At 44.6% G+C, this 16,486-nt stretch overlaps 5 protein-coding genes and 3 long non-coding RNA genes across 9 annotated transcripts; 1 reads left to right on the forward strand and 7 right to left on the reverse strand.

Annotated features, from left to right (window-relative positions):
• Positions 1-172: 172 nt before the first annotated feature.
• Positions 173-641, reverse strand: LOC117187391. Its single transcript, XR_004472078.1, has 2 exons — positions 439-641; positions 173-365 (listed from the first exon to the last, which is right to left on the reverse strand). It is a non-coding gene; the product is annotated as an uncharacterized LOC117187391 (long non-coding RNA).
• A 1,787-nt stretch (positions 642-2,428) lies between these two features.
• LOC108154424 lies at positions 2,429-3,869 on the reverse strand. Of its 2 annotated transcripts, none has more exons than XR_001774959.2 (3): positions 3,658-3,869; positions 2,841-3,588; positions 2,429-2,789 (listed from the first exon to the last, which is right to left on the reverse strand). It is a non-coding gene; the product is annotated as an uncharacterized LOC108154424 (long non-coding RNA). The 2 variants fall into 2 exon arrangements; XR_001774958.2 differs by having other exon boundaries at positions 2,430-2,768; positions 3,658-3,868.
• A 75-nt stretch (positions 3,870-3,944) lies between these two features.
• On the reverse strand, positions 3,945-4,505 carry LOC117187457. Its single transcript, XM_033390170.1, has 2 exons — positions 4,305-4,505; positions 3,945-4,236 (listed from the first exon to the last, which is right to left on the reverse strand). Exons 1-2 carry the CDS (start codon positions 4,503-4,505, stop codon positions 4,099-4,101), a joined length of 339 nt encoding a protein of 112 aa, XP_033246061.1. The 3' UTR covers positions 3,945-4,098.
• A 592-nt stretch (positions 4,506-5,097) lies between these two features.
• On the reverse strand, positions 5,098-5,516 carry LOC117187149. Its single transcript, XM_033389205.1, has 2 exons — positions 5,329-5,516; positions 5,098-5,263 (listed from the first exon to the last, which is right to left on the reverse strand). The coding sequence occupies exons 1-2, from the start codon at positions 5,491-5,493 to the stop codon at positions 5,141-5,143; spliced, it is 288 nt and encodes a 95-aa protein (XP_033245096.1). The 5' UTR covers positions 5,494-5,516; the 3' UTR covers positions 5,098-5,140.
• A 159-nt stretch (positions 5,517-5,675) lies between these two features.
• LOC108154375 lies at positions 5,676-6,492 on the reverse strand. Its single transcript, XM_017284638.2, has 2 exons — positions 6,247-6,492; positions 5,676-6,186 (listed from the first exon to the last, which is right to left on the reverse strand). The coding sequence occupies exons 1-2, from the start codon at positions 6,466-6,468 to the stop codon at positions 6,064-6,066; spliced, it is 345 nt and encodes a 114-aa protein (XP_017140127.2). The 5' UTR covers positions 6,469-6,492; the 3' UTR covers positions 5,676-6,063.
• A 1,260-nt stretch (positions 6,493-7,752) lies between these two features.
• On the reverse strand, positions 7,753-8,092 carry LOC108155552. The gene is made up of 2 exons (XR_004471911.1): positions 7,954-8,092; positions 7,753-7,889 (listed from the first exon to the last, which is right to left on the reverse strand). It is a non-coding gene; the product is annotated as an uncharacterized LOC108155552 (long non-coding RNA).
• A 985-nt stretch (positions 8,093-9,077) lies between these two features.
• LOC108155548 lies at positions 9,078-10,374 on the reverse strand. The gene is made up of 4 exons (XM_017286427.2): positions 10,235-10,374; positions 9,939-10,181; positions 9,454-9,870; positions 9,078-9,401 (listed from the first exon to the last, which is right to left on the reverse strand). Exons 1-3 carry the CDS (start codon positions 10,337-10,339, stop codon positions 9,805-9,807), a joined length of 414 nt encoding a protein of 137 aa, XP_017141916.1. The 5' UTR covers positions 10,340-10,374; the 3' UTR covers positions 9,078-9,401; positions 9,454-9,804.
• A 986-nt stretch (positions 10,375-11,360) lies between these two features.
• LOC108155540 (aminopeptidase N) lies at positions 11,361-15,600 on the forward strand. The gene is made up of 6 exons (XM_017286417.2): positions 11,361-11,947; positions 12,843-13,001; positions 13,063-13,537; positions 13,598-13,836; positions 13,910-15,164; positions 15,219-15,600. The coding sequence occupies exons 1-6, from the start codon at positions 11,457-11,459 to the stop codon at positions 15,534-15,536; spliced, it is 2,937 nt and encodes a 978-aa protein (XP_017141906.2). The 5' UTR covers positions 11,361-11,456; the 3' UTR covers positions 15,537-15,600.
• The last annotated feature ends 886 nt before the right edge of the window (positions 15,601-16,486 follow it).

Consider the following 16,486-nt stretch of genomic DNA (forward strand, 5'->3'; position numbering starts at 1 on the left):
ACGATTGAATGTCTAACCAGATGACGGTGACGTGCAGGATGAGGCATTGCAGTTGCCACAGTTGCAAGCCTCATTATCAGACAAATCAAATTTCTCATCGTTTCCAAAGCTCATCCAAAAGACACGCCGCAATTAATGGGAATTTGCAACTACATCCTATTTGTAATTGAAATTTAAGTTTTGACAGAGCGCATAATATATTTATTTATCTGTTTAAGTGCCGTATGGAAAACAAGAACCTAAAACGCAGAAGTTTTAGAGCAACGTTTGAAGTGTAGGCAAATACTGCTGCAGCACTGATCGTCCTCAGTGCAAGTCCTTCCAGATAGACGACAGCTCGCATCCCCTTCATTTTCATTTTCGTTCTGCCAACGAACAAGAGAAGGATCATTAGGTAACTTTTAAAATATTATCATCTGGTTTTGATTCGGATCGTACTCGGGTCACATTTTTTGGTGGTGGCATCGATTTGCGATTGCCAGGGCCAGAACTGCGATTCCACGATTCTCTGAAACGCGATGGATTGTAGCTCCTGCTTCGTACGAAAGCTTGTGTTGTGCTTGTGTTTTCGGTAAGAATAATACCCAGAACCAGGGCAAGACCCAGTAAAACAAGTGAAACGATCGAGGTCATGCTGGATCTTTAACTATTGAAACTATCCAGACTGGTTCCTTTATATACACCTCTATTTTGTTGCCTAACTTTACAATCTGGTCTTGTAAAGCACAGTTCTTTTTTTAAGTATATTGTTATTCTATCTGTTTTGGCAAAAAACATATGCGAATAAATTACAAGAACGAAATAGCTGGCAAAGAGGCGGTGACTAAATTGGTAGTCGGCAGAATACGCTGGGAAACATATTGACTGGGTTCATTTACGTTGTAATAATCGAAGAATCGACATCATTGAAGCAGCTACTTGCTCATAATTTACGCCGGTTAAAAGACACTGGACTAACTGTGAAGAAAACCAAGTGATGGAAGATCTTAAGGTTCTCAAATGTTGTACCTACAAGATGGCACAAGGTCATTGTTCAGCAGCTCAAACAGAGCAACAACAGTGTTGACACAGCAAATTAACAGCCTGTTCCTGCGCTCCCTTAACAGACTGTTACTGCGCACCGTTAACAGACTGTTACTGCGCTTCCTAAACAGTCTGATACTGCTCACCGTTTACAGCTCTGCGTTAACAGCCTGTTACGTTACTGCTCTGCTTTACCAGCCTGTTACAGCTCTCCGTTACAGCGCACTGTTAAGATCTGCACGGCTCTCGAGCGCCCTTAGCTTGTAAGCTGGTAATAAATACGCACCAGCCGCCAATTTGAACAGAAGGAAAATATACAGGGAATTACAAGTTACAAGTACTCATCGTTGGAGAACGCCTACATCTAAAACTTTGTCCACCTATCCTCCTGCAAACAGTCATGACTTCTCCTTTTAACATTCGCCTTGGATTGGAATGTGCTTAATTGGCCACGCAAATCGAGTCCAAAACAAAAAGAATGTACTTTAACTAGTATTAAGAGTAAACTCCAGGGGTTAATCATAACGATCATCAATGTATAACGCCTTTCCCTATTAATAGACAACCAGAAAGGAATACTGGAGAGATGCCCGCAGCCGATCGTATCTACAACATTCACACATCAGATATTTTTCTGTTTAACTGAAAATATCTTCAGACAAAAAACGGTGCAGCATACAACGTAACTATCATATGAGTAAAACATTTGAATTTAGATGTGCGTAAAAAATGTTTATAGTTTTTAGCTATAACTTAGAAAAACATATTAATTATTAATTTATATAGACATAATTATATATAATAATAATTATTATTATAATAAAAAATTATCCCAATAAACCTATTTGATGCGCCATTGAACTCGACATGCACTTCTTTGAGCCAACTAGACATTTTTTGTTGCAACAATTCTCGGCTATGCTGCAATGTTTTCCATCCGATACGCATTTTGAAAAATACTCAAGGCGATCGTCCTGTGAAGGAAACACTTGTATAATCTATGAAAAGCGCACATTCCATTCATACCTGTGTAAGATTTGTAAGTAATGGTAAAAGGTCAAGGTCCCACCCCAGCCCGAACCCCCTCACGGGTTTGGGAATTCTGGTGTGGAGAGCGGTAGTCATCGTCGTGCTCGTGCTCGTGCTATTGCGAATTTTAGCTGTGGTCGTGGTAGTACTGATCGTTGTATTGGGAACGGAAGTTACGTGGAATCTTCTTCCAAAGAGACCTACTCTTGTTCTATTGAGAAGAGCAAAACTGCTAGCGGTTTCAATAAGAACTAGACCCAATCCAAGGGCCAGTGCCAGTACCGCGGGTGTAACGATGTAATTCATGTTGAATGTTTGACTGATACAAATCCCCAGTCATTCGTCTCTTTATAAACCATTCTGTGCCCTTACAAAACAAGACTCGAATCAATAATGGTATTTATAAATCACATTGTTTTCTATCTGTAAAAAGCGAAAAACATGTGCGGCTTGAATTACAAGAACTAGCGCGCCAGTAGGCGGTGACTAAGTATGGTCCACAATGGTTGGACACTGGACCTTAACTTCAGCACAGGCCGGCCGGTTGTTGTCATTAAATTATTGATTTAATTCAAACCCATTAAATATCTAGGAGTCAATTTAAAGGAGGTGCACATGTTTGTCCCAGTCATACATTTTTTGTTGCAACAATGCTCGGCTGCACTGCAAGGCTGACCCTCCGAAAGACATTTTTCAAAATATTCAAGGCGCTCCATCTGTAAACGAAACATTTAAATCTGAACATTATTTAAATCTAGGAAACGATCAAATCTACATTCCATTCCTACCTGGGTAAGATTTGTGGATAGTGGCATAATATGATGATAAAACCACGCCTTAACCCTGTGCAACTTCTTGCGGCTGGAATCAGAGTTATGTACACGCAATTTGCGAGTAGGAGGCGTGCTGTTGAGAGCGGGTGTGGTGTCCATGTGTATGGGAGTCGTGGTGGCACTGATTCTTCTGCTGGGAACAGGAAAACTGCTCGTAGTTTCAATAAGAATTACACCCAATCCCAGGCCAAGACCCAGTACCAAGAGAAAGACGATAGAATTCATGTTGAATGAGTGCCAGTCCCAGTCGTGCATCTCTTTATAAACCATTCTGTGTCCTTACAAGACAAGACTAGAAACAATAATCGTTTTTTTAAGCACATTGTTTTCCATCTGTACATATATTGCGAAAAACACTTGCGAAAAACACTTAATAACAAGAAGCAACTAGTTCGCGAATTAGCGGTGACTAATGGTGGGACTCTGGCACCTTATTTCCACCTTATTTATTGAAAGTGACTGTAGATCGCAGCAGATGCACACCTATGGCTGTCAAGCCCCCACCCAAAGCAAGACCATAAGGTTTCTTATGCGTTAATCATTACATTAGTATTTTCTTTTTGGAAACCTAATTTTTAACATCATTTTGTGTATAAGTGCACCGCTTCGCAGATTTTAGGCACATCTTTGTGCAACATTGCTCGGCCAGGTGGCACACGAGGCCAATCCCCACACAGATTTCGGAATAATCAATAAGTTCTTCCTATTAATAAGCAGAAAGGGGACACTTAGTTGAATCGTTAACTAACATTAAATTCAATTCAATTCATACTTCTGTCAGATTTTTGCTTAGTGGCATTAAAGCGGGGCGACGACCGCCTTTTTTCCTGTCCAAGCCCATGCTATGCAACGGTCCATCATATCTCTTGACCAACGAAGACATCTGCAGCTCATGAATCACTGGAGAACCGTTTGCAGCTCCAATGAGAATTAGTACTAGGATTGCAACGATGGAGTTCATTTTGGCTGTTTGACTAATGAAACTGCCTGTTTCCGAACCTTTATATATGTCCCGTTGGTACCCATTGTGGTGGTCACCAAAAACAAAACCAGACCCTGTTGTGTTTTCTTACTGCAGCTGTTTTTGTTATTTGTTTATTTAAGCCATAAGTCAACGCATCCATGTTTTCATATCTGAAAGGCTATACCTTTCGGCTATACATATATATGACGGATCCACCTTCCCGTTCTTATGGCAGTGCATCTAAACGAGCTACCAAGGTTTAATTGGGATAGCTGGGGAACCGCACTCCCTGGTAGCCACCAGGCATATTCTCGTGCAGCATTGCTCAGCCAGTTCGCACGGTGTTCCATAGAGCTCGCAATTCTTGACCCATTCAATACGTTGCTCCTATAAGTAAGAGCAAGAACGATCCTTAGATTAACTATAACGTAGCCCGCTATCTACACCCTACTTACACGTGTCATATTTTTGGACAGTGGCATCTGTCTAGGGGGCTTTCTCCGCTGGGAAAAAAGTTCCGCCAGTCCGCCAAATTCCTTGATGACTGACGGTGAATCCAGCTCATCAAGAACGGGTGCTCCGCTCGTAGGTCGATTGAGGATTACTCCCAGAAACAGGACCAAGCCTATTACCAATATTATTCCACTAGAATTCATTTAGATTGTTTGACAAATAAAACTGCCTAGTCCCCTTTATATACAGCTCCATTCTGGGTCTGACCAGAATGTCTGACAAAACCAGACACAACAGCAGTTTTTACATTTCCAGATGTCGCGAGGGAAACATATCCAACCCTTTGACACACATACACATACATATATTTAATCAACCATCCAAAACCAGGCACAAGCTCCACCAGCCACAGCTACATAATAAAACATAAAAGCTGTATTTCATAAGTACTGAGCAATTATCAAGTTTAAATTGAAAACAATTATTTGCTCCCAGAATAAAAATGTGAAAAAGAAGCCAGTGATCTTGAAAAGTAGTATCTCCCTGGATATATCATCGATATGTCCAAATATCGTTTTATTTTCATTTTAAAATAAAGTGCATACTAGGTACTGCTATGATCAGGGAACTATTTAATAGAGCTGACGATTGATCGAAAAATATAGGTTTTCAAGCACCATCCAGTGCTGATGAAATCAATGGTGATTTGCATTTGGGAGGACAAATCAATTGCGATTACTGCCAGATACCCAAGACCTAAGACAAACCAAAAGTACATACAAAAAAACAGGTTCTGGGTGTGTACATTATTTTTAAAATATCCTTTAATTAGATTTTCTTAAAATATAGGGACACCACATCGCATGTTTACCAACAGACATACTTTGGTGCAGCACTGCTCAGCCAATTTGCAATCGGCTCCTATTGAATCGCAGTCATCGCCAAAGTGCAGACGCTCATGCTGCCAAAAGAATTAAACAAAAAAGATTACAGACTCGTTAACTCTGATCAACGTTCCATTCATACAAGTGTAAGGTTTTTGGACAATGGCATCTGTCTTGCGGCTTGCTGCGCTTTGAATCTCCTCTCCACATTCTCCCTGTGATGCGGAACTCCGCTTGTAGGGCTCATGAGCATTAGTCCCACATACAGGACTAGACCCAGTACCAAGAGTGAGACGATAGAATTCATGCTGAATGATTGAATGAGGAACCACCCGGTCTGCCTTCTTTATATACACAACCATTCTGAAGAAAACCACATCAAATTCACACACAACAGCAGTTTCCAAGCTTCCAGATGTACAGCCAAGGGTGGAGCCCCATAGCCATCCCTTGTACAGATGTTTTCCCAGCTTTTGTCAGTCGAATGTCAGTTTTGCCGAATGCTCAAAGCTGTTGTATATTTATCACACAAATCTGTTACTATGTATATATGTATATGTTTATATGTTGCGCTACTGAGATTTTTCAGTTTGGTGTTTTTAGTACAGTTCCGATGATCGTTCTATTTAGTATGTGCGAAATTCATTGTTGTGTTTAAAATGCAATACAGAGTTACCTCGATCCAAGACGGGGTCAGATCGAGGCTGCTGCCGTGAGTAAGCAAATATATGTAATATGTATGTATGTAGATGACAATTTGATACAGTGGGCATTGCAAACAACGAACAATAATAGGGATTTACTTTACTGCTCCACCTCTGGCTATAATCTATGGATTAATGGCTAAGATCGGGCCAACAAAATAATTTCTTATGTCTCAACTTCCGACGTAGGCGCACCGCCTTGTGGCCACCATACAGGCTTTGGTGCAGCACTGTTCGGCGAATTTGCAGACCATTCCCAGTGGCTCGCAATTGTCGGCGTATTCCATACGCTGGCGCTGGTAATAAGATGAAAGGTTTACATTCATACTAATTTCTATTAGACGTTAAACTCTTACCCGTGTCATATTTTTTGAAGGAGGCATTATAAGGTTTGTCTTGGGTTTTGTCTTTGCCACTTTTTTGCGGGAGTAGGCAAACGCCGCTAAGCCACCTATCTCGTTGATCGGCGAAGGCGATTCCAGCTCATCGGACACGGGAGCACAGCTCGTAGGTCCTATAAGGATAAGTTGCAGAGACAACGCCAGTCCCATCAGCAAAAGCAAGCCGGTGGCATTCATGTGGATCGTTTGACTAATGCAACTGGACTAACGCTTTCTTTATATACAGCTCCATTCTGAGGGTGAACGAAATCAAAACCAGACGCAACAGAGGCTTGTCTTTAAGCACTTCGTTTTTATTGTTTGTTCAGCGAGTACTGTTGCGGATCGAATTACAAAAAGCCAATGCTAGGTGGCGAAGAGGCGGTGACTGAGGCTCACAATGGGTGGACTCTGCCACACACTCTGAACGGTTTCTGCAGCCACCTGATTCCGCCAATCGCCTATTCCTCTGAATAGGCTTAGGAACATGTTGGTGAATACTGTAATGTCCTCGGCGTTGAGTGGATTTATCTGCTGCCCGGGAACTGACGAAATCAAAGGAAGTTTGGCATCTACAGATGCCCCCTTGCCAGGGGGCAGGGGCAGACACTCAACGGGAATGTGAACCTGGACAGCCTGTGAAGAAAAAAGCACGCGATGCAGAAAATTTGGGTGAACCAAAAACACGTTTCGCTTACTGCAATGACCAGAAATATAATGGGCCACATTCTCATTTGTACAAGTAGTGTGGTGTCCGACTCGCAGTGCCCTGGCGATAGAATGGCTTTTAAAGCGACGCCATTGTTGACTCAATGACCCCGCGGCTCTAATTAACTGGGTTGCTTTGAGCTGATGGACCTCCCCGTCTGTTTGCCAAGTCAAGAAGTTGGGTTACATTTGTGTCAAGACGCGCTCGAGATAATTGAAAATTGCCGCTGTCAATATTTAATGTCAATGCTTCAGATACATATACTGATATCGATACAGATACGAGTAGATATATGTAGGTTATGCTGACATACAGGCATCTCAGGGCCCCACTAAGGTTATGCATGTAGCATGTGCTTGCGTCATGATATCGTTTGCGGGAAAGACAACAACAATAAATTTCCTTTGAAAATATGCACAAATTGTTCCCGAAATCGATTGCGATAGGAAAAGTCAAAAGGTTCAAAAATAAATACGAGACGAATTTGATGAATCCATAACAACAAGATTGCCGAGCACATGATGGGTTTTTTTCGCTATGTACATATATCTGACCAATGTGTTTTTTGATGCGTATCATCGTTGGTCGGCAGCAAATCCCGCTTCGTTATATCTTTTGAATGTCGTATAGTGAGATATAAAAATTTGTGGACCAACAGTAGTAGGTTCTCATGTTTTCAATCTACAAAAGCAGGTCCAACACAGTAAAATAGACCCAAAGAAAAAGCCTGTCGTAATAGGTTAAAATAAAGTGTTAAATAAATATTCCATACATTTGTATTTTACATTCGGATAAGCGATACTTTATTTTATTTAATTAGCTCTGTATTGTATTGAGCGACATCTCTTTAGGAACAACTGTTGGTCTCGACGGGGCAATATGAAGAACAGCATTGCCGGCTGTACATGCACTGGAGAAAGAATGTGTAAAGAGAGAAAGTTAGCTGACTCTGGCTCTGATACACTGACTCTTACCAGTTCACCGTCGGGCCTGCACGCACCCGACACCAAGGCCAAAATACTCAAATAAAATCCCAAACGGGCTATCGATAGAGGATTCGACATCAGCATGCTGACGCTTAAGCTGTAAAGCGTTGACTGAAGGACTATGCGCTGATTTTCTACGATTTGCAACGGATAAGTAATACTATTTTTTAAAGATTTAGTTAGCTTTGGTTATAAGCATTTCCATAATGTACCTGTATGTACATAAGTACGTACTTTAGGTGACACACCTGCTGTGCCAGTGGAAGTGGCAACGTTTCGTGCTGTATAAAAAGCAAAAGCTATACAGCCATTAAATTCGATATTTAATTCTAGATAGATCTAGAACAATTCCCTTAAGTAAACATAAAGTGCCTATCCCATGATTGGTTTTTTTTCGTTATGACAAATGTGTTTTTTTGAGGCGTATCAGCGTCAGTCGGCAGAAAATCCCGCATATACATGTATATTTTTTGAACGACGTACAGTGAGGTACAAAAATGTGTGGACCGACATATCCAAGCGCAGTGCGTTTTACCTCTTTTAACACATTTATATTTAAAGTACTTGTTTCTCATGTTATCAATCTACAATACCAGATCCGATACTATAAGATAGATCCAAGGAAAAAGCCTGTTGTTATGGTTTTTTATTTCCTGTTTTACAAAAAGAGGTAAAGCGCAAAATTAACATTCGGATAAGCGATACTTTATTTAATTTTTTAGCTTTGGTGACAAGCATTTACATAATGTCCATGTAATCCAATCTATCATTATTACTCGTATTGTGCGACATCTCTTTAGGTGACACACTTGTGCGCGTAGAAGTGGCAGCGCCGAGTGCAGCACTCCTCGCCGACATAGCACTGGAGATAAAATGTGTAAAGAGAGAAGGTTACCTATGCGCTCAAGGTGATCCACGCTGACTCTTACCCGTCCACCAATGGGCTTGCACGCCCCCACCAAGCCCAAGATACACAAATAAAGTCCCAAACGGGCGATCGATAGAGGATTCGACATTAACATGCTGTTGCTTAAGCTGTAAAGCTTTGACTGAAGGATTATGCGCTGGCTGACTGCGGGACTATGCGCTGATTTTCTACGATTTGCAACGGATAAGCGATACTATTTTTTTTAATTTAATTAGCTTTGGTGATAGGCATTTACACGTATGTATGTATCGAGAGAAATTTAGCTATGGGCTCAAGGTGAGACTCTTACCAGTCCACCGTCGGGGCTGCACTGCCTGCCCTACTCCTCCTGTGGTGTCCGGACAGACTTCTTGTCAGGAAATTGATGAGCAGGCTGCTTGGCATCGTTTTTCTGGGTACTGTTGGACTGGTGCAGCACCGCCAGGGAAAATACTCGGGCTATCTTCTTGGCGCAGACACTCAGGTATGTCATGCATTTCCTCGAGCAGCAGTCCCAATGCACCTGGCACTGAAACTCGGGTGTGGAGAGATGATCTTAGCTGGAGTAGGATGCAACTCACATTTTGTCCATTCGCTCGGCAATTCGTGGCATCGCTCTTCAAGTGGGCCGCCACCAAGCCCAAGATACACAAATAAAATCCCAAACGGGTGATCGACATGCTGGCCCCTTCAATGTAAAACGTTGAGTGAAGCATTTTGCGCTGGATCGCGGCTAAGCGTAGTGGAGATAAACAGAGATATTCTGCCTTCCAGAGCCGAAAAGTAGACATATTACTAAACTTTGCTACGGATAAGCGATACTTTATTTAATTTAATTAGCTTCAGTGATAAACAAATACATATTGTACATGTATATATCGAATGAGTAATAATCCGAGCTATTATTATTACTCGTTTTGTCTGACATCTCTTTAGGTGACACACTTGTTCGCGTAGAAGTGACAACGTTTCGTACAGCACTCCTCGCTGACATAGCACTGGAGAAAAATGCGTAATGAGAGAAAGTTAGCTATGGGCTCAAGGTGAGATCCACACTGACTCTTACCTGTACACCGACCGGCTTACACTGCCTGCCCTGCTCCTTCTGAGGTGTCTGCTTTGACTCCGAGGCGAGCGTCACGATGTCCACGATGTCAGGAAATCCTTTGGCAGACTGCTTCACATCGATGTCATAGATACTGTTTGACTGGTGCGGAACCTCTAGGGAAAAGCCTTCGTCTATCCTCCTGGCGCAGACATTCAGGTATGTCATGCATTTCCTCGAGCAGCAGTCCGAATGCATCTGGCACTGAATACTCGGGCTTGAAGGGATGATCTTAGCTGTAGTAGGATGCAACTCACATATTCTCCATTCGCTTTGCACGTGAGGCCCTCCCCCTCCAAGTGGGCCGCCACCAAGCCCAAGATACACAAATAAAATCCGAAACGGGCGATCGACATCGACATGCTGGCGCTTGCACTGTAAAGCTATGACTGAAGCACTATGCGCTGGATCGCGGTTTTATACCTAAGCTCAGTAGAGATAAACAGAGAAATTCTGCCTTCCAGAGCCTAAAAGTAGACCTATTGCTAAACTTCTGCCAATACGTATGGCATTATGATTAAAAATATTTTGATGATTAAAAATTGTATTGTTTGGGGTGATTAAGGTCTTGCTAAAAGCAGACAAAAGCCTCCGCACTTCTATCCAGACTGAGAATAGCCTATAGCCACCAACAAATTCACATTTTTGTAGAATTTTCAAGCAAACTGAAATCATCTCTAACGAGCGGGAGCGTTGTGACAACGGCAAGGGCCGTGGCTCTACATTTATACCCGATACTCAGTTATTATAGGTATGTGTGAGCTTTTTTTTTAAATTTGTCTCTTTTTCTCTCGTTCCCCTCGGACAGACCGCGCACACCGCACGCGGAAGGATGTGTGTGAGGAAGAGAGAGAGAGAGAGAATGATACAAATTTTGGTTGCTCTCGATCTTATAGTCTCTAAGCGCTAATCAAGACGGATAGGTGGACAAACGGACGACTATATCGGCTCGGCTATTGATTCTGATCAAGAATACATGTATACTTATACTTTATGGGGTCGGAAACGCTTCCATCTGGGTATTACAGACATACACTACCACCTGAAATCGAATATACCCCTATTCTCTTCGATTATCGGGTATAAAAAGGGTAATGAAACAGCGGCAGAGGGGGTGATGTATAAAACCCGCATCAGGGCGTGAGCGTGAGCCGTTTTTTTTTGTGTGTCAAGGACCGCACCGTGACCTGCCACAACTGTACCACTCATCGGCTGCTCGCTCGAGTGGCTCTCGGCCTGGAATGAGTTTGTTTGCTCGGCTGCTTGCTCATCGAGTGCCAGCGCTCTTATACGCATCGATCAGCCAGCCAGCCAGCCGCTTATCTTATCGAGGGAGGGAGGCTTTAGCTCTATAGGTACGAGTATAACCTGAACCCGCAATCGTAGCGGTCGCTCAGTTGAGTTTCGGTTGCCAACGCCGCGTGGTGGAACAGTAACAGTCCCAGTCCCAGTTCCAGTCCCGGTCATCGATCAGTTGCCATGATTACGCCTTTGAGTGGATTTGCGGCGCTTGTACTGGTAGTGGCCCTGGCCCTGTCCGGGGTCGATGGGTCCCTGCCCACTCGCGATCGTTCGCTGCGGCTGCCCAACGAGACCTATCCGCTGGGCTACGAGCTGCACATCTCGAGCAACATCCATCTGGGGAGCCTGCTCTTCAGCGGAAATGCCACCATTGACGTAGCGATCAGGCAGTCGACGAACGAGATAGTTCTACACGCCAAGAACCTCAGCGACATCCAGATTACTGTGCGACAAGTGACATATTCGGGATCCGGGGAAGTTGTCGATGACCTTATCCACACATACAATCCGCAAGCCGCCTTCCTCATCATCCATCCCCGCGAGAACTATCAGGCCTTCGAGGCGGGACAGCGGTATCGCATGGAGATTCTATACACGGCCATAATGAGATCCCGGCCCATGGGCCTGTACTGGATGGACTACGTGGATGAGTCGACCAATCGGACCGCGTGAGTAGCGCGCTTAGAGCAGCTGGTGTGGATTGGATCACTAAAGTGGACATTTCCGCTGGCTGTCATGGAGAGGAGGCACGCGCCTTTTACTTCCCTTACATAATTGGGAGATAGACCCCGGCGATAGCTGTGCACTTTGTATAGCTCATTTGACTTTGGCGGCGCTCTCACTTTTATTTTCTTTCTTTCCCCATCTGTTTGTTGTGTTTGGTTCTCGTTGTTCCATCTTTTTAATTAATATTTGACGCTGGCACAGACAGCAAGCGGCTTATCATCGCACATTTGGCCAGCTATCGTAGCAGCGGCGTCTCATCAGAATACACACTCGTATACGCGCCTATCAGAATCACTCATTCCGGCAGCGTTGCCGGGGTGACGATGTAAACAATACCACAGACACATATTCACATATAAATAATGCGAGTTGTGCAAGGGGAATTCTTCATAAGGGGTCATGACTGTGAGCACAACAATAGTCAGCCCGAAGTGATTACGAGTCGAATCTTATCAGCCCCCTCCACACCCCGATTAGTTTTGGGCGCGTGAACTCGTGGGTTTGTTTATTTTGATTTTATTCGAGCAATGCCCATTGTTGATTCCCTCGAATCTGGGAAAGTCGTATAATAAACCACAATTGTTCTGAAGACGTGAGAGAGAAGGCTCTGCAAATCAGCATGTCATACCGGCTGCCTCAGGCTGCAACTGGTTTTATTCGGCGTTCAATGATCTGCGAAGTGGGATTTTTTGAAGTCGAACACGATTTTAATTACAAATAATTATTATTTGGCTTTGCTCTTTGAATACAGCTTACAAGTCATCCGAATCTTTCGACTGTCAATGCTGCTGACTCTCTAGATTTCTGTAAAATACTCATGAAGTTCCCAATTCCCAGATATGTGGCCGCCACGCAATCAGAGCCGACATATGCGCGTCTGATCTTTCCCTGCTACGATGAGCCCGGCTTCAAGTCGAATTTCAGCATCCGGCTGACCCACGGTATCAACCACTCGGCCATATCTAATATGCCCGTCAAAGAGATGCAACATCATGGGTAAGCCTATCATCTTAAAGGTGCTCTCTCTCCTCAGTTATTAAATTCTCTTGCATTGCAGGGAGCTGACAACGACCCTGTTCGAGACAACGCCGCCGATGTCTACCTATTTGGTGGCATTTGTGATCTCCGACTTTGAGCACATTTCGGAGACGTATCGCGGGGTCACGCAGCGCATCTACTCCTCGCCCAGATCGAAGGAGAAGGGTCAGAGTGCGCTCAAGAATGCTGTGCGCACGGTGGCCGCCATGGAGGATTACTTCGGTGTGAGCTATCCGCTGCAGAAGCTGGATCACATAGCGCTGAAGAAGAACTACGGGGCTGCCATGGAAAACTGGGGTCTGATCACCTTCAAGGAGGGCAACCTCCTGCAGCAGGATACGGGGGATGTGCACAAGCGCGTCAAGGACAAGATCACGCAGAACCACGAGATCGCCCATCAATGGTTTGGCAACTTGGTGTCGCCCGAATGGTGGTCATATGCCTGGATGAACGAGGGCTTTGCCACCTACTTTGCCTACGTCATCACGGATCTGGTGAGTCCAGACCAAGAGTAATGCCCCAAAATGATAAATAATGCAATTTATGATCTGTAGCTCTACCCCGAAGACAAGGTGATGGATATGTTCGTGTCGGATGAGGCGGACCGCGCCTACAGCTACAACAGCTTCTTCGAGGTCCGCCCGATGACCTCCTACGTGGAGACCGAGAAGGAGATCATGGCCATCTTCGATATCATCACATACAAGCGAGCCGCCTGCGTCATCAAGATGTTCCACCACGCCTTCCGTCAGAAGATCTTTGTGCGCGGAATAAGTCGCTACCTGGAAAAATAGTAAGTGCTAATTGGACTGCTCCTGGAACCGATCAATTGGAATTCATGGGCCAAAGTGTATCGTTCTTTCCAGCAAGTACAGCGTGGCCAACGAGCTGAACCTGTTCGACTACCTGCAAGCGGAGCTCCTTGAGGACGAGTATTTCCGGCAGCAGCCGTGGGTGCACCGGGTGCGTGAGATCATGCTCTCCTGGACGCATAGCGAATGGATGCCCATTGTGCTGGTGACTCGCAATTACGAGAACGACACGATCACCTTCAGCCAGCGGTCGATCCACTCCAAGAGCGAGCACTGGTGGATACCGCTGAACTTTGCCACCGCTCAGGAGCCCTGCTTCGAGGACACGCAAGCCGACCTCTTCATCCTGCCCCAGACGCAGCACTCCCTCACTCTGGCAGAGCTGAATCTGCAGCTGACCGGCCGGGACTGGCTGATCGTGAACAAACAGCAAACGGGCTTCTACCATGTCCACTACGACTCCGACAATCTGCGGGCCATTGCTCGTCAGCTGCAGCACAACCACTCGCTCATCCATCCGGTGAACCGGGCTGCCCTGTTCCGGGACCTGAAGCCGCAGGTCGAGCACACCGAGCTCGAGGACATCGAAGTCGTCTTCGATATGCTGAAGTACATGGAGCTCGAAGAGGATCTGCTGCCCTGGAAACAGGTGGCCGATACCATAGACTTTGTGCGACGAAATCTCTTTGGCACCGCCTCGCTCGAGCTGTTTAACGAGTTTGTGCGCCACCTGGTCACGCCCATGTTCCGGCGATTGTTTCGTGACAAAGCGTCTGGGGATGTGTCCAACAGTGCCCTGGAGGCGGGTCAGGAGATCCTCCTGACGGCCTGTCTGGCCGACCTGCCCGAGTGCCAGGACTATACGCGGAGCCTGGCCAAAGAATACATCTTCAAGAAGGTCAATGTGACCAACGAATCCGAGTACTATGCCATGTACGACACCATACTCTGTCTGGGTGTGCGCTACCTGAGCGACAAAGAGTTTTACGGGGTCATTGGCATGATGCAGGCTGCCGATCGGAGCTCCATCTACTACGATGACTTGATCTACTCCCTGCGCTGTACTCAGAGCCACAGCCATCTGCTGTACTACTTGGATCTGCTGCTGGGCGAGAACTCAACGCATCAGATCCTGAGCGACCCGGAGTCAATGATGTATCTCTCATATCTGTACAAATCGAATATGGAAGCTCGATCTGTGATCTGGCAGTACATCGATCGCAGCTACAAGCTGCTTTGTAGGTCGCCGAGCTTTGTGGAGAATTTCAATCAGATAGCCGAGTTTGTGCCGCGACAACAAACACCTCAGGTAGGATAAGCCAAGCATATCTCAAGGACCACTTAACCATCCATTTCCTTTCAGTTTGCTATGTTGCGCCAGAGAATAGCTCGATACATGGAGGCACAGAGCCTCAACGCAGGTGAGGCACTGATCGACATCGACTCTGGCCTGGTGGGCAAGAAGATGAAAAACACCGAAGTCTTCGTCGACAAATACGAGCAGAAGATCCACAATTGGCTGATCGCCGAGGTCCCGCCAATGTCTGTCCAGAACGAAGCCATTCATTCAGCGCCCCTCAGTGTGGGCAATGGCTCGAATCGCCCTCAGAGCCTCCTGAATACGGCCAGTGAAGTGGTTCAAAAAGCGTTACGATCCATAGATCGATCGTTATATAGATGATAATGATTTATTGCCTTAAGCAATGGCAGACTTAATTACAAATAAATTAATTCTAATACAACAAGTCATTCAGCGTTATCAACCAAGCAACCGCAAGCTTTCCACCATACCATCGATGAATGATAAGCGAACATGATTTTGGCCCAGACAGAGATGTGGGGAATAGCAAAACAAGTCATCGTCAATAAATGGCTAACCGATCAACAGTTCTATATATGTATATACCCTTTCCTTGCAGGCGGTATTGCAATTTTAACATGAATTATTTATGATTATAGTCTGGAAAAACGGCTTGACTGTTTTAGTGGGGTTTCAAGTACGTGCCGCATAAATCAAGTACAAAAAGTACTTACTCTTTCAACTAAATTTCTAATAAATTAAGTTAATACTTAAAGTTAATGAATCATTCGTGTAAGTGGCGTTTTACGAAATAGGTTTTGCACTAGACAATTACATTTTGTACCGATTTTATTTCAGTTTAAAGCTTTCGCTCAATAGTTGTCAATAGAAATACTCGAACAATACTTTGAGTCCATGCACGCTCTGTGCCTAGATGATGTACACGAAATTGTCTGATGTTCACCTGATGAGATGGTTCTATGGAAAGGCCCCATACGATGAGGACATTTTGCATTCCTCGTGTCCTTCCACAACGCTTTGGTGTCGTCTTCAGCCTATTCCAACAAACTCCTCTGAAAAGCTTCGCAGTGGGGTTACAACTTCAATAATATTGGGCCGGATCTTAATGATTTTGAGGGTATTTCAAGACTGAATCGACAATCTACAAGAACATCAGAACCGACCTCAGATATTTTACGAGTACGAGCACCGAGGAAACCGATAATTGAGAATTTTACTGCTTAATTGTTCTTTTTTTTGAGGCCGGCTAATGTGGTATTAGCAGCCAGCTATTTTATCGAGTGTTGTGCAACAATCTTTACGATGAATGC

Source organism: Drosophila miranda, chromosome 2 (genome assembly GCF_003369915.1).
Source record: "Drosophila miranda strain MSH22 chromosome 2, D.miranda_PacBio2.1, whole genome shotgun sequence".
Classification (NCBI taxonomy): Eukaryota; Metazoa; Arthropoda; class Insecta; order Diptera; family Drosophilidae; genus Drosophila; species Drosophila miranda.

Coding starts and splice junctions, on each gene's coding strand:
- LOC108155540 (XM_017286417.2), top strand. CDS start 11,457: ATGATTACGCCTTTGAGTGGATTTGCGGCGCTTGTACTGGTAGTGGCC. Junction 11,948..12,842: donor GAGTCGACCAATCGGACCGC/GTGAGTAGCGCG, acceptor CCCAATTCCCAG/ATATGTGGCCGCCACGCAAT. Junction 15,165..15,218: donor CGCGACAACAAACACCTCAG/GTAGGATAAGCC, acceptor ATTTCCTTTCAG/TTTGCTATGTTGCGCCAGAG.
- LOC117187149 (XM_033389205.1), bottom strand. CDS start 5,493: ATGAATTCTATCGTCTCACTCTTGGTACTGGGTCTAGTCCTGTATGTG. Junction 5,264..5,328: donor TGTCCAAAAACCTTACACTT/GTATGAATGGAA, acceptor TTCTTTTGGCAG/CATGAGCGTCTGCACTTTGG.
- LOC108154375 (XM_017284638.2), bottom strand. CDS start 6,468: ATGAATGCCACCGGCTTGCTTTTGCTGATGGGACTGGCGTTGTCTCTG. Junction 6,187..6,246: donor CTTCAAAAAATATGACACGG/GTAAGAGTTTAA, acceptor TCTTATTACCAG/CGCCAGCGTATGGAATACGC.
- LOC117187457 (XM_033390170.1), bottom strand. CDS start 4,505: ATGAATTCTAGTGGAATAATATTGGTAATAGGCTTGGTCCTGTTTCTG. Junction 4,237..4,304: donor TGTCCAAAAATATGACACGT/GTAAGTAGGGTG, acceptor TCTTACTTATAG/GAGCAACGTATTGAATGGGT.
- LOC108155548 (XM_017286427.2), bottom strand. CDS start 10,339: ATGTCGATGTCGATCGCCCGTTTCGGATTTTATTTGTGTATCTTGGGC. Junction 10,182..10,234: donor GCAAAGCGAATGGAGAATAT/GTGAGTTGCATC, acceptor CCGAGTATTCAG/TGCCAGATGCATTCGGACTG. Junction 9,871..9,938: donor GTAAGCCGGTCGGTGTACAG/GTAAGAGTCAGT, acceptor ATTTTTCTCCAG/TGCTATGTCAGCGAGGAGTG.